Source organism: Equus quagga, chromosome 5 (assembly GCF_021613505.1).
Source record: "Equus quagga isolate Etosha38 chromosome 5, UCLA_HA_Equagga_1.0, whole genome shotgun sequence".
Classification (NCBI taxonomy): Eukaryota; Metazoa; Chordata; class Mammalia; order Perissodactyla; family Equidae; genus Equus; species Equus quagga.
Genome location: NC_060271.1, coordinates 88,530,147 through 88,553,153, shown reverse-complemented (window position 1 = coordinate 88,553,153; position 23,007 = coordinate 88,530,147). Strand labels below are relative to the sequence as shown.

Below are 23,007 nucleotides of genomic sequence, written 5' to 3'. Positions count from 1 at the left end.
ACTCTTTTTTAGCTATAAAATTATTTGTGATACTCTTGAAGCATTAATATCCATTAAACAGAGAAAGTAACAAACATAATATCCTGTTATACAGATACTTTTATTCAAGTTAATCAGCAGATATTATTCTTTGCAACCTGCGTTGGGCGTTATGGAGAAATAAGAGAAGTAGTAGACACTGTTCTCACCTTCAAGGAATTTAAATGTAGTTGAAGACATGGGACTTACCTACTTGCCCTAGACAAAGTTAATACATATAGTATAAAAGAGGTTAAAGATAATAATAGTAGAGGAGCACAGAGAGGGAAAAGAGCTTGTTATGGAGGTGAGGATAATCAGAGAAGGCTTCATGAAAGAGGTGGAACTTGAAGTGTGAACTTTGAAAAATAGATGGTATTGAGATACTCAGAATGGGCCAGCATTCAAGGCAGGGAAGATGGCAAATGAAACGGAAAGGAGACCAGATTATGTAACATGCTGGCAGTTAAAGCTTCAGAAGGGGAAATCAGGAGACAAGGCAAAAAAGATCCATATCAGCATATTGCAGATATCCTTAAGACCCAAGGATCCTTAACCTCAAGAGTCAGAGAAGAATGCCATGGCAAGTTTTGAGCAGAAGAGTTATATAATAGAGTAATTTAAGAACATCGGCCAGTGAATTTTATACAAAGTGGAGTAACAGAAAATAAAGACTAAGGGCAAGAGGGTAGCTTATGATACTATTAAATAACCTAGAATTGGGGTGGTAGTTAAATAGAAAGGAGGCGATATGTGAGGGTTATAAACTAAGAATCGATACACCAAGAACAATAATAATGACTGTAGGTGTGTGCAGTAAGGAAAATGAGGAACAGAAAGAGAAATCAGGAAGGACACCTGGTTTATCATAGGAAGAATTTTTTGCTTGTTTGAGGCATGAATATTGAAGTGAATCAGAATGTTTGAGTGAAAATATATGATGGACAGTTAGAATTGGCTCTAGAGAGAGGTGAAAAGTAGCATTATAATTCTGGTACAATCAAAAACATGTTAATTAAAGTTGTTAGATTAGCTCTCATAAGGAGATCATGTCAAGAATGATTCCACTTTCTTGCAGAAAAGTTACAGAGCTAGAATCAAGAAATTAAGCACGTCTGTCACAAAAACTAAAGAGGTCAGTCCGGCCTTGTGGTATAGTGGTTAGGTTTACAAGCTCAGCTTCAGTGGACTGGGGTTCACGGGTTCAGATCCTGGGAGTGGACCTACACACCACTCATCAGCAGTCATGCTGTGGCAGCATCCCACATACAACATAGAGGAAGATTGGCAAATGTTAGCTCAGCAACAATCTTCCTCAAGCAAAAAGAGGAAGATTGGCAACAGATGTTAGCTCAGGGGAAATCTTCCTCACCGAAAAAAAACAAAACAAAAAAAACCGTAAAACTAAAGAGGAGATGGGACTAGTCGAGAGTATGGTATTGTAGAGAGCTGAAATTTTAATGTGGTAGTTAAGAGTTCTTTGGTGACTATTGAGAGTCATGGAGCCAAAGACAGGCAATTGGAGGGGACAAGTAGGGTCAAGTGATAAAAAATGTTTTTCTTCAGATAGAGGAGATGTGTGCGTGTATTTGTTTTGTCTTCCCTCTAACCCTAACCCTCATTACTTCAAGCGGCACCCAAAAAAACTCTGAAGTACTTTTACAAATCTCATGTTATCAAAGTTGACAAATGTAGTATATATGAGTAGCATTTAGGCAATTTTTATGCTAAATAATTTGAACAATTGAATGCCTTTTGTTTAACTTTATTTTATTTTAGAATCTCCCACCATCTGTTGTGGCTACTGTTGGTGGTAAAATTTTCACGTTTGGCTCCTATAGGCTTGGAGTACACACGAAAGGTAACTGCTTTTCTATGTTCTACTGATAAGAACTTTCAATAGCAAACTCTTATTTGTTGTCCATAATTAGAAAATATAAAAGAAAAAATTCCTATCTCACTACTCAGAATTAATCATTAACATTTTTCTGTACTCATCTTACGTACTTCTGTACATATGTTTGTGTATACTTTAACCAAAATACAATACATACTTAATATACTCTTCTTGATAAGAAAACTTGCTGATTTGCAGGAGCTGACATTGATGCACTTTGTGTAGCTCCAAGACATGTGGAGAGATCTGATTTTTTTCAATCTTTTTTTGAAAAATTGAAACATCAAGATGGCATTAGAAACTTAAGAGTAAGTATTCTCTGGTAGTTAATATTTTGAACTCGTTAACAAATAGCTGTAAAAGCTAGGGCTTATGACTGTTGAAATATTTCTTAAGAAATTGTTACATTGTTAAACTAATGGATAATGATTAAGAACAGGGGCTTTATAGTTACATAGACCTGGGTTTGAATCTAGAATCTACCACATATTAGGTTAGATTTTGGTCAAGTTACCTCTTCTCCCTGAGCCTCAGTTTCCTCAGCTGTAAAGTGGAGATGTAGGAATTACTTTTTTATAAGGTTTTTCTGAGACTGGATGAGATAATTTACATAAACCATTTTATCTGATAAATGGTTGATGGATATCAAATGGTAGCTGCTATTAGGTATAAGGTTCAATTAGTAGTAGCTCTTTATATATGTATATCTAGCCATTCATTCAACAAATAAAATTTTAGCACCAATGATTTGTCAGATAGTAGCCATAGTCCCCAGAAATAAAATAGTGAACTACACGTAGTTTATGAAAGGGAGGGATTGGGGGAACTAAACAAACAGGTAGTTTTAATGCAGTCTGAAGTGCTAGGATAAGGTGAAGTTTAAAGGATCTGCATTATTTGGGTGTCTGGAAATGGAGGAGGCTGAAAATTTGTTAGGTTGGGGGATTAATTAAGGAAGGCTCAGAAAGACCTCATTTCTCCTAAATCCAAACTATATTAACTATATTTTTTTGATAGATTACTCATGAGCTCTGATTACATTTTAATTTCTAACACTAGTGCTCTTTGTAAATAATGAGTTTTCAGTTTAAGCTTAACAGATAGTAAGTACCCAGATGATAGCAGTTCTGCCTGCCAGTTTCTGCTGAATATTTTTAGGAGGTTAATAAGTTAGATAACTGCTCTCATATACATTTTGTGTATCTTAAGTAACAGTCACAGAGTACAAGTGCTGACTTACCTAAAATGTGAGACCAAGAACATTTTCATTTTTTCTGTTGAGTTAAAATACAAGTCAGGAGCAAATGTATTCACTTTATTGGCAGTTAGGAACGATAGAGAAAAGATTACACCTTGTGTATTGTTATTGTTTTCCTCTTTTACAGGCTGTAGAAGATGCTTTTGTACCTGTTATAAAATTTGAATTTGATGGAATTGAAGTAAGTGTTTAATATTTTTATGACTTTCCAATTGAACTGTCTAACTCATAGGGCTTTTTTAGTTGTCGTGGGTTTTTCTGTTTAGTTTTGTTTTTTTAACATCAGACTTATACAGGCATGTATTTTAAAGAATCAAATAGTCTAAATGGTCCCTCACCTACCTCCCTCCTATATCTACTGACTTCTCACCATGGGAAATGAACCAACCTTCATTCCTACCTCCATGATTTTTATACACACCCTTCTCGTTCCCATAATCTCCTAAAATACTTATATTGTTATAAGTTTGGTTGATGTAGTATTCAGTGTTTACATTATTATAATCTTATATATAATATTCAAAGCTAAGCACAAAGTATACTAGATTACCATTCTTTTCTGTGTGGCATTTTGCTTCCTTGGGAGTTAATATTTGTTTTGCATTTTGTTTGTTTGGTTTCTATACTTGTGACTGATTGAAACCCAGTCACCCCTAGTTGCCTAAATCTTTTCTAAATAGATTTGGATTTCTGAGATGTTCTGTCCTTATCATCTTGGAAAAAATGTCTCACTGAGTCTTCTCACCTGTTCCATTTCACACTCCTTGTTCTCCAATACTGATAGACAGCTGTCATCTCGACATCTTTCTTTACTATCATCCTGGGATTTCCTTTTGCTTCTCTCTAGAGTTTTCTTCTTTCTTAACTTATTCTCATTTTAGTGGCTCTCTTCCACTAGCTTCTTGAGAAAGAGCACGTATTTTTGAGATCTTGCATCTTTAAAAATGTCTTTATTCTGTTCTCACACTAAATTGATAGTTTGCCTGAGTATAGAGTTCTAGGTAGGAAATAATGTTTCTCAGAATTTTGAAGGCCTTGCTTCGTTGTCTTCTAGCTTCCATACTGTGTTAAGAAGTATGATGCCATTTTGATTCCTCATCCTCATCCTTTGTAGGTGTGATCTGTTTTGTCTCTTTAGATACTTGTATGATTTTTTTTTCCTGGTCTTCACAGTTGTAAAATTCGTGGTAATATACTTGGTATGTGTCCTTTCAACCAAATACGCTGGGCATTCAGAAGTCTCTTTCAATTTGGAAACTCCTGTCCTTCAGTTCTGGAAATTGTATTGAATTTGATTGGATTTCCTGCCTTTGTTTTCTCTCTTTCTGGAACTCCTAACATTTGTATGTTGGACCTCTAGGACTGCCTTCTTTTTTTTTTAACTCTCTTTCCCACTTAGTAACCACATTTTCATATTTTATACTTTTCTGCTTTTTGGGGTTTTCTCATCTTCCAAACTTTCCATTGTTTTCCATTTCTGCTGTCATATTTTTAATTTCTAAGAATACTTTTTTCTCTAAATATTTCTTTTTATTTATGTATTTACAGCCTCTTGTCCTTATTTCCAAGGTACAGTATTTTTCCTCTCTGCTTAGATCTGCCAAGTTTGTTACCGCTTATCCATCTGCTTTCCAGCTTTCATAGTTTTTGATGTTGTCTCCTTCTGTTCTCTGTCCTAGTGGGTTATACTTTTAAAAACAAAGTAAAACTAAACAAAAAGCAAAACAAGATTTTGCTGGTATTTTAGTGAGGTTTCAAGAGGGAATGAATGTAAATGTGTGTTGGATCTGCCATCTTTATCTAGAAATTCACTCATAAGGTTTTGATTTTTTTTTAATGCTTGGCATATATGGTAAAATTAAAATGCTCTTCCTTAATTTGAAGTTTTAATTTGTCTCGCAAAACTTTGCACTGATTTTCCCATGTGAGATTGCCTACATAGGCCTTTTGAAGTTTTGGTAGAACTTCCCAAACTAATTAAAATTTTTACATTTTTGAGGTGGGGAGGGGGAAGAATGGACTAGAAGGAGAAAACGTAATATTTTTCTCTTTTTTTGCATTTTTCCAAAGATTGATCTAGTCTTTGCGAGACTGGCAATACAAACCATATCAGATAATTTAGATCTAAGAGACGACTCTCGACTGAGAAGCCTTGATATAAGGTGTATTCGCAGCCTAAATGGTAAGCTTCTGAAAAGAAATCTCAGAAACCTGCTTGAAAATGATTAGGCAAATAGAGATCTTTTTGCAGAACTATTAATCGACTCTTTAAGGGATTGGACTAACTCAGTTAAAAATGATGTTGTAATTTTCTTTATACAGATAATCTGACCACATTTAAGCATCTTAAAAAACACAAATGTGTTTGAAATGTTTGTAGTAGTGGTTCTCAAACTTATTGGTCTCAGGACCCCTTTACACTCTAAAAAATTATTGAGGACCCCAAAGACCTTGTGTTTATGTGGGTTGTATCTGTCAATAATTACCATATTAGAAATAAAATCAGAAAATTTTAAGTATTTATTAGTTCATTCTAAAATAAAAATAAACCCATTGTAAGTGAATATAAATACATTTTTGTGTGAGAATAGCATTTTTTGCATTTTTGCAAATCTGTTTAGTATTTGACTTAACAGAAGAAAGCTAGATTCTCATATCACCTTTTACAGTCAAGCTCTTGTAATACTTTATTTTGATTGACACATAGGAAGAAAATCTGGCCTCTTAAAGATATATAATTGGAAAAGGGAGGAGTATTTTAATAGCCTTTTCAGATACTTGTGGATATTCTTTGATACTACACCAAAACTTGACCGGTGACAATTTCTTTTTTCTTTCAACAGCTTTGTTTGAGGTATAATTACATACCATAAAATTCACCTTTTTTTAGGTGTACAATTCTGTTGTCTTTCCTATATTCACAGAGTTGTGCACCAAATCCGATTTCAGAACATTTTCATCATCCTCAAAAGATCCCTCATACCCATTTACAGTCATTTCCCTTTCCACCCCTCCAGTCCCAGGCAACCACTAATCTACGTTCTGTCTCTGTAGGTTTGCCTTTTCTGGACATTTCATATAAATGGGATCATGCAATATGTGGTCTTTTGTGTCTGGCTTCTATCACTTAGCATAAAGTTTGTGAGGTCCATCTACGTTTGTAGCATATATAGGTAGTTTATTTTTATTTCTGAATAAAAGTGATCATTTTAAAAAAGTTAATTAGAATATAGAATCTAAAACCATATCAATTAACTTTTAGTACTCTGTTACATTAAAATCCATTTGTCTGTCTTGTTCTTTGACTGGATCTTTTACCCAGGTGTGATTTTGTACTGTCATGCCGTGATGATTTGGAAAATACTGATTCTCAAAGTTATTTGGATCTTCTAAATGTTAACACACATTTCATTATAAAATATCTGCAAAAAATCACATTTAATTCATTAATATCACCACCAGTCTCGTCAGAAAAGTCTTTAAGTATTGGAAAACTGTCGAGCTCACAGAAGCAGATACTAGTTGTCCAAAATTCTGATTTCTACTTGAAAGCTTGAATTTTATTATTGGCAACAAATTTTGTCATTTGTTTTCCTTGAAGTGAAGGGCTCACTTTGTTCATTTTTTAGGAGGTGTCTGCTAAATATCCAAGTATGAATAACCATAGTTTGTCATTCTTTCCAGTAAAACTAGTGTTCCTAGAAAAAAGCAGATAGTTCAGCTTACCTTGAACATGTTCAAACATCACATAACATTCCTTTCCTGTTTTCTAACTGCAAACATTTGACGGTGAAGATATATTGTCTACTAGTACAGTTTGTTGGCTGTGGCTTTGATTTATTACAAAGGTACCAGCAGTTTTACCCATCACTGCTTTTGCACCATCAGTGCAAATATTAACACAGTGAAACAGGCAAAGAAAGCCTTGGTGTTATTATTAAAATAGGTTTCACCTAACAATTCCCAGGGGTCCACAGACCGCACTTTGAAAACCACTGGTTTCCAAAGTGCAACAGTACATCACAGTATTTGTGGATGAGGTTAGCATTGAAGTAATAACAGTTTATAACTGGGAGACGTTTGACTAACAATGAAGTCAGATGTGGAAGAAAGCTAAAAAGATATTCAGACCCATCTCATATTTTAATGTTGGATTGCATTACCCATGTGCTTTTTAATTCTTTAAAATTGAAGTGATTTCTCATATATAAGTGCTGAATTTCAAACCCATAGAAAATAAACCCTCACATTTTATCGTCTTTGGTATTTTTAGCATTTGAGAGTATGGAAGTTAGAAGAGGATTTGAGTTAACTGGGTTTTGTTGCATAATGAAAAATGAATGCTTTATCTTTTTCAGGATGTAGAGTTACTGATGAAATATTGCATTTAGTGCCAAACAAAGAAACTTTTAGACTCACTCTAAGAGCAGTCAAATTATGGGCAAAACGTAAGTATCCCAAGTCTTTTATTTTGTGTTTGCATTATAAAATTATAATTTTCAGTTGCTAATGATAGAAGCACATATGGAAACTCCTGAACCTATTGATACTGTCAAGGATTGAGGTCCAATGAGTTTTGGAGAAGTTGTTTCTTTTTCAGGTGCAATGGTTATGCTGCTCTGATGTGTGACTTCTACCTCCTTCTCCCTTGGGTGAAAACTAAAAGCTCCTGCCTTTCCATCTCAGGTTTCAGCCAGGCAATCAGAATGAGTTAGAACTTGAAGAGGTAAAACCCTCTCTGGTCTTTGAGCTCTTTGTAGGCGGAACTGTCTTACTCATCTTTGTCTCCCCATCATCAGCAAAGAGTCTAGTTGATAGTAGTTATTCAGTAAATCTATTAAATGAAGAGCCTCCGGTGACAGTTTTAACTTGTGGTGGTGGTGGTGTTTTTTTTAAACCTTATAACACTCTTCTAATAAAGCCTGGGACGGCACTAATTTATATATGTATATAAATAGGATATGGTTCAGAAAAGGCCCAGTCCTGAGCTGGCACAGCACATTTTGTATTATTTGTAACTACAGTTAAGAAGTGCTGCACTTCTGGCACCACGTTTTACATAGTCTAAAACAGTGCTCTTCAATAAAACCTTCTGTGACAATGGAAATATTTCATATCTGCTGTTCAATACAGTAACCATGTGGCTGTTGAGGTGAGGAACTGAGTTTTTTAATTTTTTAAAATTTTAATTTAAATTTAAAATTAAACAGTATTTAAGAGAAGTGAAAATATATCCATACAAAAACTTGTACACAAACATTCATAGCTGCATTATTCATAATAGTCAAAAAGTGGAAACGACCACATGTCCATAAACTGAGGAATGGATAAACAAAAAGTGGTGTATCCATAATGTGGAATATTACTTTGCAATAAAAAGGAATGGAGTATTGATAGATCTTACAACATATTTGAACATTGAAACCATTATGTTAAGTGAAAGAAGCCAGTGACGGAAGACCACATATTGTACAATTCCACTTTTATGAAATGTCCAGAATAGGCAAATCAGTAGAGAATAAAATAGATTAGTGGTTGCCTAGGTGTGACTGTTACTTTGTGGTGAAAAAAATGTTCCAGATTATGGTGATGGTTACACGATTGTGAGTATACTAAAAACCATTGAATTTTGTTCTTTAAATGGATGAGTCTTATGGTATGGAATGCTGTCCCAATAAAGCTGTTACAAAAAGAGAAAAAAAATAGCCACATGTGACTTGTGGCTACCATATTGGACACTGCACATCTAAGAAGACTTTAAGCAAGTAGAATTTGTCGTTTGGCTCAGTTATCTTGTATAGTCAGGATAAAGTAATTTGCAGGGAAGGGATATCACAAACAATTTGTCTTTCCTTACAGATTAAATTAAATACCATGTTTTGTCAGTTATTAGGTGCATATTTTTTACATTTAACATAACAAATTGATATTTTGTATTTCTCTTGCTTAGACATAAAGTAATGCTATATTATATAATTGAGATATCTTAGGTTTGATGAAATATGGTAATACTTTTTAATGGATTGCTATAGGAAACAATCATACAAGGAATGAGTAATATCAATGGTATATTGTACTTTATGGAGAGTATCCAAATTCTGCAAAATATTGACTCCTCAACTTTACATTTGACTTTAAAATGCCCATGAATATGATTACTAATGAAATGTTTATTCTTCCCTACTTCTAGACCCTCCAAATCTCTTTGCTCCTTCCTTTTGTTTCTCTCTCAACTGTAGATATTGAAAGATCAGAAATTCCAGTAATCAGAAAGATCAGAAATATCAGTAGAGCCCAGCTGGGCACTCAGAACTGAGGCAGGGAACTGAGGTGTCTGTAGTGGAAGGCAAAGTAGGGGGTAAGATGAGCAGCTTATGGTTTACTAATAAGACTAGCATGAAAGTCTGCTTGTTGATTTTAATGTTTCTTTAGGGGAAAAGAGTTCTGAGGAACAGTCTTGGGAAGGAGGTTATCCTGTTCCTCATAGTTGAATGTCATGGATAGTGGGTCCTAAGAATAATTAAGAAATATGTTAATTTTCTAGGACGTGGTATCTATTCCAACATGCTGGGATTCCTTGGTGGTGTCTCCTGGGCAATGCTAGTTGCAAGAACTTGCCAACTATATCCAAATGCAGCAGCTTCTACTTTAGTTCATAAGTTCTTTTTAGTTTTTTCCAAGTGGTAAGTAATTATGTGTATTTTCACTATTTACTGACCTCTGCCTATATGTAAATTTGTTTGGAAATTTGAGAGCTGTGTATAGACTTTTTCTGTTGTCTTACTTTCCTTTTTTAAGTTAAAAGTTTAAAAACATCGAATTTGAGGCAGTGATGGAACACCAGATGGCACTTTCTTCTAGGGTGATCTGTAAATGTGGACCTTTAGCTTGAGAGAGTGGTCACAAAAGATTTGGCTCTGCCAATTACTAGCTATATAGAGGTTGTTTAAGATCTCATCTGTAAAATGGAGGTGATAATCAGAGCTACTGCATGGATTTGTTAGGACTATTTTCAGTAAATATTAGCTGTTGCTGTTCTTAAATTATCAGAGTTAAATCCACGAAAGCAAATGAGAAGAAAGGGAAAAATTCAGGTTTAAATCAGTTACGGCTAATGGCCAAAGCAGTATTTGCCCTTTCAGAGAACACTGCTTTAAAATAAGCAGCTTTTTCCTTTGTATGCTTCCTTCCCTTGGCCATTTCTTTTTTTTTTTTTTTTTTGTCTCCAGTATCAAATACCCAAAATACTAGCCATATGAAAGTTGGAACAGAGTCTGATGATTTTAATGTTTCATATAGTTCCTGAAGTGAGGTCCTGTGTGAGTAATTTGCCTTGTTCATATTAGGGAATGGCCAAATCCTGTGCTGCTGAAGCAACCTGAAGAAAGCAATTTGAATTTGCCTGTTTGGGATCCTCGGGTATGTGACTTAGGGAATTTCATTAACCCTTTTAGGAAAAGGGTGACTCTCTAGATTATAGGCTAAAGATAGTTCTTCTTATCCCTGCTCTTCTTCCTTCCTATAACTGTAGTTCTTTCCCTTCTTCTCCTGTGTTTGCTGCAAATGATTTGTATCTCCAATGCTGATCCAAATGTTATGTCATTAAAAATCACCCATGTAAGACTAGATGAGTGGTTGTATCAACCAAAATGTCATAATCCATTGTTAAAAGCTCTCTTACAAGTAGTTTCTAGTAATAGTTAAAGTACTGAAATATATAAAAAATTTACTTTGCAGTGCAATTTAAAGCAGATTCATTGTTCCAAGATAGCATAACTCTCACTCACCTTGCGTTTTAATTTGCTTTTAAAGTGAGTGCTCCTTCCTCTGAGTAACCTAGGGGAAGTCATCCAGTGAGTAGATGTGGAAAGAGGATTGAGAACCATTGGACCAGATAATGCTTTTTGCAGCTATGATACTGTGTTTCCATTGTTTATAAATGTACCATCAGTTTAACAGCTTTTCTTGGGTAAAATAAACTTCTACAGAGTTTCCTTTGATCAGACACATCTGACTTCAGAAATAAATGTAGTTGGGGAGGGGAAATGTACTTCTTAGCATTGAGGAAATGTAGTATTAAATTTATATTTCATATTCTTCAGACTTTTGGGGAAATGAAGTGAGGACAACTGAAATAGGAGAATAGATCAAATATTCTGCTTCTAATTTCACAGGTAAATCCATCAGATAGGTATCATCTCATGCCCATAATCACCCCTGCCTACCCACAACAGAATTCTACGTATAATGTGTCCACATCAACTCGAACAGTAATGGTAGAAGAATTTAAACAAGGTAAACCTGTTGGCCCTATTGTCCTTTACATATTCCCACAAGTTTTTGGTTGACAACAGTTTTGTTCTCTATTGCAGTTATGCCTATTCTAAAAATTCTTTCAAATGTGTATTTTTTTCAGTAGTTAGTTTTCAAAAATGTATGATAATATTTTAAGGCCAAAAATGGAGCCAGCCCAGTGTGGTTGAAATTGATTTTTCACTCAAGAATTTGTTGGGGTTAGAGGTTTTGGGGTTGTGTGATAATACAATTGTCAGTTTTCAAAATCAGTCTCTCTCTTTTTTTAATTTAGGTCTCGCAGTTACAGATGAAATTCTTCAAGGGAAATCAGATTGGTCCAAACTACTTGAGCCACCAAATTTTTTTCAAAAGTATAGGTATTTGAAATTTTGCATTTTGTGTATGTGTATGTTTAAAAAAGAAGAATGTTAAACCTACAGAGTTTATATATGATAGGTGACAATTGTCACTTATATTTTGAATGAAATAGAGAATAGCTTAGCAGAAATCCTAAGTAATGCAAGAGTTCCTATGTTCTAGTAGTATCTGACCCAAGAAAAAACAATTAGTGACTTGTTTTGGTGAGGAAGATTGGCCCTGAGCTAACATCCTTGCCAATCCTCTTTTTGCTTGAGGAAGAGTTTCATCAAGCTAACATCTATCCTGATCTTTATTTTGTATGTGGGACACCTCCACAGCATGGGTTTTAATAAGTAGTGTGTAGGTCCACGCCCAGGATCCGAACCTGCGAACCCTGGGCCACCAAAGCAGAGCTCACGAACTTAACCACTATGCCACTGGGCCAGCCCCATGAATTGTTTTATAATTGCATGTCTAGAATTAATTTTTTGAAAATTAGAGCATGTTTTAATTTTTATAAATTGTGTGCCTATATTAACTCTTTTGTTCGTTGGGAGAGAGAAAGAAAAAATAATAATGGAAAAACAGACCCTAACAGTATGTCTTGCTTTTTTTTTTTCCTGAATCTTGCTGAAAATTCTTCATAGACATTATATAGTATTAACTGCCAGTGCATCAACAGAAGAAAACCATCTGGAGTGGTAAGACTTATATCTCATCTTCTCTACCTGCTGTGTGGTGATAACATATTTATGTAGTGCTTTACCATTTACAAAATACTTTCTCTATTTTCAAAATCATTAAATCTTATTGGTGACTATTTTACATGACCATGGAGCATCAGTGTTTGAGAAATGCCATCAAATTAATGTTTCAGAATCAGAAGTGACACAAGATAAGGATATACGTATGGGTCTTTGCCTTTTGTTACTTCTAAGCATTGGATTTAAGCAAAATTGTGAGGTATTGAATGATTCTGATACCTAGGCTCTTACTGAGTTTTCCATCCTTGCCATCATGTTTTCCCCATCAAAACTAGAAGGAAAAGACACTTACATATTCTTTTAATTAGGAGGTGGTGGCATGAAAGGTTTCAGATTTTAAGCTTCTGTCAACAGATAGGAGATATTTTTGGTCAAGGAGCAGTGCATTCTTTCTAGTGCATCTAAGTTCATTCCCTTTGCCTCCAGTGTCTTGACATCCCAAGCTCCATCAGGCAGAAGCTTCTAGGCCACCAGAGATGGTTGTCACTTCTGACTCCTAGAAAAGGAAAACAGAACAATACTGTCTTATTTTGCATCAAGGCTTTAACATATATTTCAGATAGTTAAAGGGACCCTGAAAAGAATCTGTTCACTAAAACAGAGTATTTCGTTTGTCTAGATCAGGGTCAGGAAACTATGTTCTGGGCCATATCCAGTCTGCCACTTGTCTTAATAAATAAAGTTTTATTGGAACACAGTCATGCTCACTCATTTATATATTGTCTGTGACTGCCTTCCTGCTATACAGCAGAGCTGAATAGTTGTAATAGGAAGTATATGGCCCACAAAGCCTAAAATATTTACTATCTGGCCCTTTATAGAAAAAGTTTGCCAACCTCTCACTTAGATAACACTGAGGAATAATTCAGTGTTTTGCATATCTGCTGTTGAAGCACACACAATTATAATGTGTAAGCTTTTTCAAGTGTTTGGAAAATGTAAAATATTCTTGTTCTAACTCATAAAGTCATTAAGAAGTTAACATGATAGCTGACAGCAATCACGTTTCATAAGTGAGATAAAGTTGTAGAAATCTGATGAAACTTTCTATATTTTAGTAATATCTGGTCTGATATTAGTGAATTCTTTTTTTTTTTTTTTTTTTTTTGGTGAGGAAGATTCATCCTGAGCTGACGTCTATTTGCCAATCTTCCTCTTTTTGCTTGGGGAAGAAAGATTAGCCCTGAGCTAACATCTATGCCAGTCTTCCTCTATTTTGTATGTGGATCGTCACCACAGCATGGCTGACGAGTGGCGTAGGTCTGCACCCAGGATCCAAACCTGTGAACCCTGGCCACCAAAGCAGAGCATGCTGAACTTAACCACCATGCCACAGGGCCTGCCCTGTGAATTTTTTTTAAATGCAATATCTTGTATCAGTTTTGTGAGAACAAAATTGAAATGAAACAGAGCATATTTATTTCATGAATTAAGCGCGAATTATTAGCTTTTTTTGTTCACATTATTTAAACATATCTTAGCTTTAGGGTTTAGACATAAGATTTGAAAGTGGAAAAAGATTTTGAATCAGATTAACCAAGAGTTTTTGTTCATGCTCAAATCATGACTATTTTATGGTCTTAACAGGCAGGGTATTTTAGATTGGGAATGCATTAAATAGATCAGTTCTTCTTTAAAAAAGGAGATGGGGACACACACAGATTCTCTAAGTAACTTGTCACTTACTGGAATGGTATTTTAAACAGTCGCTAATATAGTGGACTGAATTTTTTAAATGAACTTGTAAAGCATGATAGCTAATATGCTGTTTGGTTTACTTGGATGTAGCTTCCCAATTTAATGTGAAAAATCTTGTCCATTGTTTTATTTTAGGGTTGGATTAGTAGAATCCAAAATCCGTGTACTTGTTGGGAACTTGGAACGGAATGAATTTATTACTCTTGCCCATGTAAATCCTCAGTCATTCCCAGGAAATAAAGAACATCATAGAGAGTAAGTTATTTTTTAATATTATATTTCTTAAATGATGCTATTTGACATATGCGTTATTTAAGATCAATTGTGAGATTGTTATTTATTAGGCATTGATGAGGGATGATACATTAGTATATTTGAGCATGAGTGGTCATGCATTAAAACTAAGTACATGCTACGTTGGTAGCTCACACACTCCGGCAAAAATTCCAACACAATATTTGGAGCATCTTTAAGTATATATTTAGTAAGTCATTTTCAAATCCATTTAATCCTCTCTATGACAACACAGGATAACTCACCTGTGTTCTTAGTGTCAGTGTTAAGAATTTGGCCAGACCATTGTAATTTGTATTTACGTGTCCACAGATACCAAGTTTTAATTGCAAAATAGCATCTATAAAATTGTAGAAAATTAATGGAAATTCGTAAAATTTTTTTTTATAGCAACAATTACGTATCAATGTGGTTCCTTGGAATAATTTTTCGGAGAGTAGAGAATGCAGAAAGTGTTAACATAGACTTGACGTACGATATACAGTCATTTACTGATACAGGTAAGATTTTGTCATCATAAAGCTGTGGTTGTCAACCTTGGCTGTATGTAACGCAGTATCATCTGCCTGGGATCCGGCTGGCTGTATTTTTTAAAGTTCTGCAATTGGTTAAATGAATGTGGTACATCCATATTATGAAAATCTATGCTGCTATTAAAAAAAGTAAAGGCATGGTGAAACAATTTCCAAGACATTAAGTTGTGGGTGGGGGATAGATTGCAGACCAGTGTCTATAGTGTGCTACCATTTATATAAATAAGTAAAGAATATATGCATGTTTGCTTGTAAATACATAGAGTATTTCTGGAGTGATATATAGTTTTAAAAAAGGAAACTGGCAGAACTGGTTGCTTCTAGAACGAGGAACCAGGTGTATCTAGGGGACAGTGGTGAAGAGACTTCACTGAATATTCTTGAACCCTTTAAGTTTTGTATCTGTTTTAAAACAAAAAGAAAGACTAAAGAAACTACAGGTGAGGGGCTGGCCCCGTGGCCAAGTGGTTAAGTTCACGTGCTCCGCTGCAGGCGGCCCAGTGTTTCGTTGGTTCGAATGCTGGGTGCGGACATGGCACTGCTCATCAGGCCACGCTGAGGCAGCGTCCCACATGCCACAACTAGAAGGACCCACAACGAAGAATATACAACTATGTACCGGGGGTCTTTGGGGAGAAAAAGGAAAAAAATAAAATCTTTAAAAAAAGAAACTACAGGTGATTCTTAGTGTGCACAGGCAGGGTTTGTAATCACTGTCATAAAGATGACTTGATTTTTACGTTTTTATATGAAGTAAATATCAGTCAGTATAGGCTTGCTGAATATGTTTCAGAATCAGTGAAAAGAGTGTATTTCAGAACACCCGGCTCCCTAATAACGCCTTTCTGGATTATCTTAATATATCTGTTATAAATTTGGAGTTGTCTTAATAATCTGGAATAATGTACATTCATTACTATTAATATTCTTGGTTTGGCTCATCTGGGTTTTCTAAATTCTATTCAACTAGCTGTCATATTTGTCATGAAAATGTGGATTCCTGCATTGCCTTAGAACTACTGAATCACACTCTCTGGGAGTGGAGCCAGAGAATCTGCAAGTTGAACAAGCACTCCTGCTGATTCTTCTATAAGCAATCTGGAAAGAAAACATAGATATAAATTTTTCCATTCTAATTTGGGCTCATTTTTCAAAAGGGGGAGGTTTGGAAGCTCTGTTTATTATAGATTGATAAAATGTTCTCCTCCAGATAGAGATACTGAGGTCCCAAGAGATTAATTAACCACATTTCACAGTAGTTACTGTGCAAAAGAAGCCTCCCGTCCATGTCTTCAGTAAGCTTATAATCTGATTGAATATTCACAGTTAATATAGTCATGTTCCGCGTAATGACCTGTCAGTCAGCAATGAACCCCATATACCACAGTGGTTCCCATAAGATTAGTAGCACATAGCCTAGGCATGTAGTAGGCTGTACCATCTTGGTTTGTTTAAGTACACTTGATGTTGACACAATGATGAAATCACCTAACGACGCATTTCTCAAAGTATTTCCATTGTTAAGCGATACATGACTATACATTAAATAATTTATGTGGTAGTTAATAAAACTGATTTTCTCATAAGGTGTGAAAAGCACTAGAATGGGAATCTAGGCCAATCCCAGCCAGGCATTCAGGGCTGTTGAGCCTCATTTCCTCACCTGTACAGTAACAATGTATTTCTAGATGGCTTCTGACATCTGATGTTCTATAATTAGTACAGTAAAAGAAGCTTCATGGGAGAGGAGAGCTTGAATTACATGTTGGGTATTTGGTATAAGGATTAGCTTAGACTTGGGCAAATAATTATGAAAAGAGATTGCCTTTTGGGAAGACAGCTGACAAAATTTGGAAAAACCTTTTTTTCATACATTCATTTTGTTAATGAGATTTGACTATGGGGAACTCTTAGAAGCTGGACATGAGAAAACTAGTGGTACTTGAGTAGGATTGTGACATGGTGAAAATGTTTTAGAAATAATTTGTTCTGTAAAAGGAATGTGTGTTTATGTAGTCGTAGGGAGATATAAGAGGTACGCGTTTCAGAAAAAGAAAAGAGTCCTTGGTTCAGAAAGAAGTTTCCCATTTAGTAACGTACTGACATTGTTACAGTGTACAGACAGGCAAACAATATAAACATGCTAAAGGAAGGAATGAAAATTGAAGCAACTCATGTTAAAAAAAAACAACTTCATCACTACCTTCCAGCAGAGATTCTTCAAAAGAAGAAAAAGGTGAGTTTGTAATCTTAACTTTCCAGTGTGTTGCCACTCACACAAATGATCCCGGGACCCAGTTTGCGTTCTTACAGCTCCCATTCCTATTGGGATTCAGAGGGAAGGTACAGGGGGTTCAATTTGGGACTAAAAACTCACCTTCATGAATCACAAAGATAGTGTGTTTTATATGTACTTCAGAATTGAAACCGGTCATTATTCTCATTTGCTTTTTGAAATCCTAAAAGCTTTCTACTCTTTCAGCAAAGTCTTTCTGATGTCAGTCGAAGTTCAAGTGGACTTCAATCCAAAAGATCATCTCTGGATGGCAGTTGTTTGGATAGCTCCAGAGACACTGACAATGGAACACCTTTTAATTCCCCAGTGTCTACAAACAAACCTTCCAAGCCTGATGTTCCTCCTGCAGGAGAAACTGAAAGGTCTGTGTTTCAAAATTGTCCTTTCAGTCTTCAGTTTGTTTGAGGATAATGTGAACTTTTCTTTACCTTTGCTGTACCTTTTTTAATTGTTAAAAGATTTTCTTTTTACCAGCTGCTAGTCAGTTTTTTCTTTAGAAATACTTGACAATTCGTGGTAATCCTGTGGGACATGGTATACGTTTATGAGTAATGTGGGACTAGATAAGTACCCAGAAACACACAGGTTTTCTATTTAATTTTTTGTCTTAATTCTCACTGGGTCCTCTGCCTTTTTCTCCCCTTATCTCTTCCTTCAGTGAAATGTTAAAGTAGGAGAACTTGAAAGAAGTAATCCTAAATGTTGAGTGTTTTAAATAAGTAATACTTAAATATTTAATGATGATAATTTAACACTTTTAATAGGAATAATGCTGAGCCTGCTGCCGTAATTGTGGAAAAGCCACTGAGTATTCCACCAGCTCAAGGACTGTCTATTCCAGTCATTGGTGCAAGTAGGTATCTACACTCGTGTTGATAATGATTCTACTACATATATATTTAATTACTAAAATCTTTCTTTTTCTCCCTTTCAGAAGTTGACTCTGCAGTAAAAGCTGTATCACCCCCAGCTGTGTGCACCATTCCTACTGTAGTAGGACGAAATGTCATTCCTAGAATCACAACACCCCACAACCCTGCCCCGGCACAACCACATCTAAATGGAATGTCAAGTATAGCTAAGAACGTTACGCCCAAAAGATCCCATTCCCCATCCATAGATGGGTCTTCCAAGAGGTTGAAAGACATAGAAAAGGTAAAGTTAAAACTTTAGTGGTGATTCAGCACTTGATTTTTTAAAAGTTAATTTAAAATAGTATTTGAACTCACAATTCTCCGTAGCTTTCTTAATGTTCTGTTAGGATTTGACTGTTTAAAAAGAATATTTACCCAAACCCTAAAGGAATAATACTAATTGTTCATCCTAAATTCAAATTACTAATGTGTCAGAAAAATTGAATGATTGGTCTTAGTTTCTCCTTGACATACACAGAAGTCTTTACTGGTGACTAAATAATCATTTATTGTGTGTCATAATGTTGATCTCCTCTTTCTCCAGTAGGTGGTGGTAAAACTATTTTATTTGTTATAATCCGAATCGATTTAACCAAAAAGCTAACGCAAACTGTAGAAATTAAGGATGGATGCAGTTGAATTCAATCTAATTTAGATTTCCTTCCCTCACCAACCCATTTTTGTAGTTTTGATGATAGCCTTAATCACTAGTTTCTCACTTTATATAGATTTGTATGGTTTTTGTAGGTAATAATAGCAACTCATTTTAATGTTTATATTTTAGTTTATTCGACTGGAATCAACGTTTAAGGAATCTCGTGCTGCTGAGGACAGAAAAAGAAAATCAGTGGTAAATATATTAATAGTGTACTTCAAACTATTTACTTTTAAAGAGCCATGTATCAGAGAAAGTAGTATATTCAAAAGAAGATCAGATTAGATCTGTCTTGCAAGTTTTGCTTATGTTTTATTTCATGTAGAAATAAGCTTTTACATATAGGAAAGAAAGTTTTCACTTGTATATAATTGTTCTGTTTTTAGGATACCATTGGAGGAGAATGTATGCCTATTCCAACTATTGATACATCACGCAAAAAGGTAACAAATAGTCTTATTCATAGGTAGGATACGTAGGTAAAAATTCATAGATAATCTACAGATACAAAAAGCTTATTAAGAGCCTAATTGGGTGAAGGAAAGGTTACTCCTTTGTCCCTGTCCTCAAAGACCAGCAGTGTAGTTGGGAGTTGGGGCTGGAAATAGCAAAGTGTGAAGTCCTAAATGTATGTACCTCAGAAGTCTAGAGAAGACAGAGTAGTTTAAGACTTCATAATTTATTCAGATTATCTTCAACCTTTGTTTTTTATTTATTTTTAAAGAAGCAGTTTAGTGCTCAGCACAATAATTTCTTACCAACATTTGATAAGATATCTTTTGTACCACTGCTTACTGTCAAAATTTAGGTTTGCTAATTAGGAACTATACTTAATAATATTTTGGAGGAACCAAATGTACCAGTGTTTAGTAAGTACTTTTAAAACATGAACTAAAGAGTCTCCTAAATCTCAATTTAAAAATTTATTTTTCAAAGAATTACCATTTAAACTGATAATAAAGTAGTATTAAGCATGGTAAGCTAATAAGCAGGTGCTCGAAAAATCAGTGTCGTGTAAACAGAGAAAGCCCTTCCCTGAGTGTTTACAGTGAACAAAATGGCGTATTTTCACCCTCATTAAAGAAGAAAGTGCTTCTCATCACAAGCAGCTGCCACCCTGCCAGGTTCCCCAGGATTTATTGGCCATTCTAAAGCAAAATAGAAAGTGTCCTCATACTTTCTATTAGTTGTAGAATTTGTGAAATTTCTTTTAACATAAGAATGGGTTGCAAAAAATATGGGTGTTTAGTTATTTTATGTGTGATAATGGAAGAAAAAAATTTGACATGGAGACTCAAGTGTGAAAGCATGAAATAACATATCTGGGTTTTGTTTTAAAATATTTCAAGTATAAAGAGTAAGAGCATAAACCAAACAAATGTAGCAAAATTTTAATAATGTCTGAGTCTTAGTTGTAGCACCTAAGTCTTCATTGTCCTATTCTTTACTTTTATGTATGTCTGAAATTTTTCTTGTTTTTCTGAATGGATGTGCCTGTGATATAGATACTTTTAGCCAAGGTAACCTGAGAGGAGAATTAACTCCTGTAGTTATCTCTTGACAAGAAGCTAACGTACTGTTTCAATCACACAACTATCTGTATTTTGGGGGTCAAGGTCTGTCTATGTTTCTCAATTTGTTGGACTTTGCCTTCATTATATAATAATCTTTAGTGTCCACAAAAGCCTTCATATAGACTTCCCTGAATTTCACCATCACTGAAGTTACCCAGCCTGACTGCAGTCAATTTTCCTGAGAACTTAAGTGCCTCACAGGTTGGGTTATAGTGTTCTTCTGCGTGAATGTATTATAGAAACTGATTGAGGATATAATTGGTTATCAAATTTTCCTCTGTAACACACACTCGTTTTTCAGCTTACACTCCAAGAGATTCCTGTTTAGTGACCATATACTTCCTATTTCTCTTTACCATTGCCTGACTTTTAGGAAGACTCTGTTCTTTATGCATTTCTCAGTTTGGAAGTGGCAGTTGATTTAACAAAGTCCTCTTTCCTATACCTGTGCTCCTCCCACTTCTGCCCTTTCCCTATCCCTCTGCTTTTCACCTCTGACTGTAAAAAAAAAAAAAAAAAAACTCCCCCCAACAAGAAATGCCTATGAAACATTGGGAGAAAATATTCAACACAGACTTGAGTGTTTAGGAGCTTAAAGGATTTCGAGAAAAAGTCAGTTTTGTGACTGATGTACTAGTTGGGCCTTTGTAACATACAGTTTCTATTTCTTTCTGATAGAGACTACCCAGTAAAGAACTACCAGATTCATCATCTCCAGTTCCAGCAAATAACATCCGTGTCATCAAAAATTCCATTCGACTGACCCTCAATCGGTAAAAGCAGTGCCTCCTTACTTAAGTGAATATGCAATCATTTAGTGGCATAGATGCAGCCACTCTTTTTAAAAGAGAAGTGGCTGTCATGCATAAAATAAGGTGAAAGTTACAGTCATCAGCCTAACGACCTTGAAGTGGTTTTTGAACTCTCACACTTTGACCTGCAGATGCTGTAGCATTCTCTCACTGATTGCTACATACACTTCTCTGAGGATCACCTGCTATCAAATTGTCATCTACAATAGTATGGCTTTGCGTTGGAGGTTTTACTGCCTTAACTTTCGATGCTTGTTTCTCTGTTATGGGAACCAGTTCTTGGCTCTTTGGACACTGATAAAACAAGTCCTGAACTCTTTTTTTTTTTTTCCTTTTTTTAAGTCTTATGTTGTAATCATTGTATAGAACTGAAAAAGTTGAAAACAAAAAAAAAAATTGTCTTGTAATTTTCCAAATGTTAACACATATTTACTTTAGCATTGAAGCCACTTTGTGAATCCTGAGATAAATGAATGTGAGGTATCTTTTCAGCTTTCTTCATTTGTGTAGATGTACTTATTGTCTGTTCTGTTGATTTAAATTATTTTTTCTCCAGATTGGCACTTGGAATATTTAATTTTTTATTTTTTTGTGCCTTTCTGTCCAAATGTTGCATAGTTAGCAGGGAGGATTAGTCCAGTGATTACATAAGAGTTGGGCACCATAAATTCTCAATATTTTGCCTCCTGTGGAGGCCTTCAAAATGCATCTTTATTAAGAATCAAAATATAACCAGGATACTGAAAGTCAGTATATGAATGGTGAAATTGTTACGTATTGTGTCTCATGCCATCCTTGTTAGTTGACTGGTATTTTTTACTGAGGAGCATCTCATTCCAGCATCAAAATAAGATACCTTTAAGTATGGCAAACTTGTATTTTTGAGGTGTAAAATTAACTTGGCATGATAATTCCTGACCATTACTTACCCCACAACTTCAGACAGTTTCTTCATGGACTAGGCATGCAGAAATAAGCAGTGGATTTTATTGAAACCTGAAGGCATTTTTGAATGACATTGTTACCAACCATTAATTGGCTCAGGACCTTTGTAATTTTTATTTAACTACATAAGTTGTCTTTTTTTACACTGCTTTTTTCAATGCATTTCTTAATATTTTTTAAGTTTCATGAACGCATGCTCAGTTTATTAAAATCCATAACCATGTAATTCTTGTAATATGTTGATTCAGTGTTTTGTAAATGAAGTCGTATGTATTTTCAGAGTATTTTTGTATGTACTGTAAGATACCATCTTTTCAAAGAGAAAACTTTAAAACCTTTACTGTCTCTCTTTAATTTTTTAAATATGGATTATGCTTGAATTATTCTTAAAATGAAAATGTATAGATTGCACAGCCAGGAATGCTGGTATATATTACCTTCTTCCGCTTTCACTCATCATTTAGTAGGTCCAGTAGGAAAACACAAAATGGTACATTTGAATGGTGCAGGGAAAATACTTGGCTGTGTATTGTATAGGATTCATGGGATGCCATTTAGCCAGTGGAGTAAGAGCAGTCCATTTTCTCTCGCAAGCTCTTCACCCTTGAGTTGAATACTTGAATCCTGATTGTCTGAGAGCAGTATCCTCGTTCTCCCACTCCTGTTCCCTGCCCCAGGTCTCTGAAATGGAAAT

At 35.0% G+C, this 23,007-nt stretch overlaps 1 protein-coding gene across 1 annotated transcript in view; it reads left to right on the top strand.

Moving 5' to 3' along the window:
• PAPOLG (poly(A) polymerase gamma) overlaps nucleotides 1–22,651 on the top strand; it is a 29,615-nt gene extending 6,964 nt beyond the window's left edge. The window contains exons 4-22 of the mRNA XM_046662677.1: nucleotides 1,798–1,879; nucleotides 2,114–2,223; nucleotides 3,301–3,354; nucleotides 5,244–5,355; nucleotides 7,532–7,621; nucleotides 9,718–9,856; nucleotides 10,520–10,592; nucleotides 11,348–11,468; nucleotides 11,761–11,845; nucleotides 12,476–12,529; nucleotides 14,426–14,545; nucleotides 14,975–15,084; nucleotides 17,232–17,353; nucleotides 17,600–17,775; nucleotides 18,178–18,266; nucleotides 18,348–18,568; nucleotides 19,112–19,177; nucleotides 19,369–19,425; nucleotides 21,235–22,651. Coding sequence (XP_046518633.1) covers nucleotides 1,798–1,879; nucleotides 2,114–2,223; nucleotides 3,301–3,354; nucleotides 5,244–5,355; nucleotides 7,532–7,621; nucleotides 9,718–9,856; nucleotides 10,520–10,592; nucleotides 11,348–11,468; nucleotides 11,761–11,845; nucleotides 12,476–12,529; nucleotides 14,426–14,545; nucleotides 14,975–15,084; nucleotides 17,232–17,353; nucleotides 17,600–17,775; nucleotides 18,178–18,266; nucleotides 18,348–18,568; nucleotides 19,112–19,177; nucleotides 19,369–19,425; nucleotides 21,235–21,333 — 1,980 coding nt within the window. The 3' untranslated portion in view covers nucleotides 21,334–22,651. The remainder of the gene's footprint in view (nucleotides 1–1,797; nucleotides 1,880–2,113; nucleotides 2,224–3,300; nucleotides 3,355–5,243; nucleotides 5,356–7,531; nucleotides 7,622–9,717; nucleotides 9,857–10,519; nucleotides 10,593–11,347; nucleotides 11,469–11,760; nucleotides 11,846–12,475; nucleotides 12,530–14,425; nucleotides 14,546–14,974; nucleotides 15,085–17,231; nucleotides 17,354–17,599; nucleotides 17,776–18,177; nucleotides 18,267–18,347; nucleotides 18,569–19,111; nucleotides 19,178–19,368; nucleotides 19,426–21,234) is intronic.
• Nucleotides 22,652–23,007: the final 356 nt, after the last annotated feature.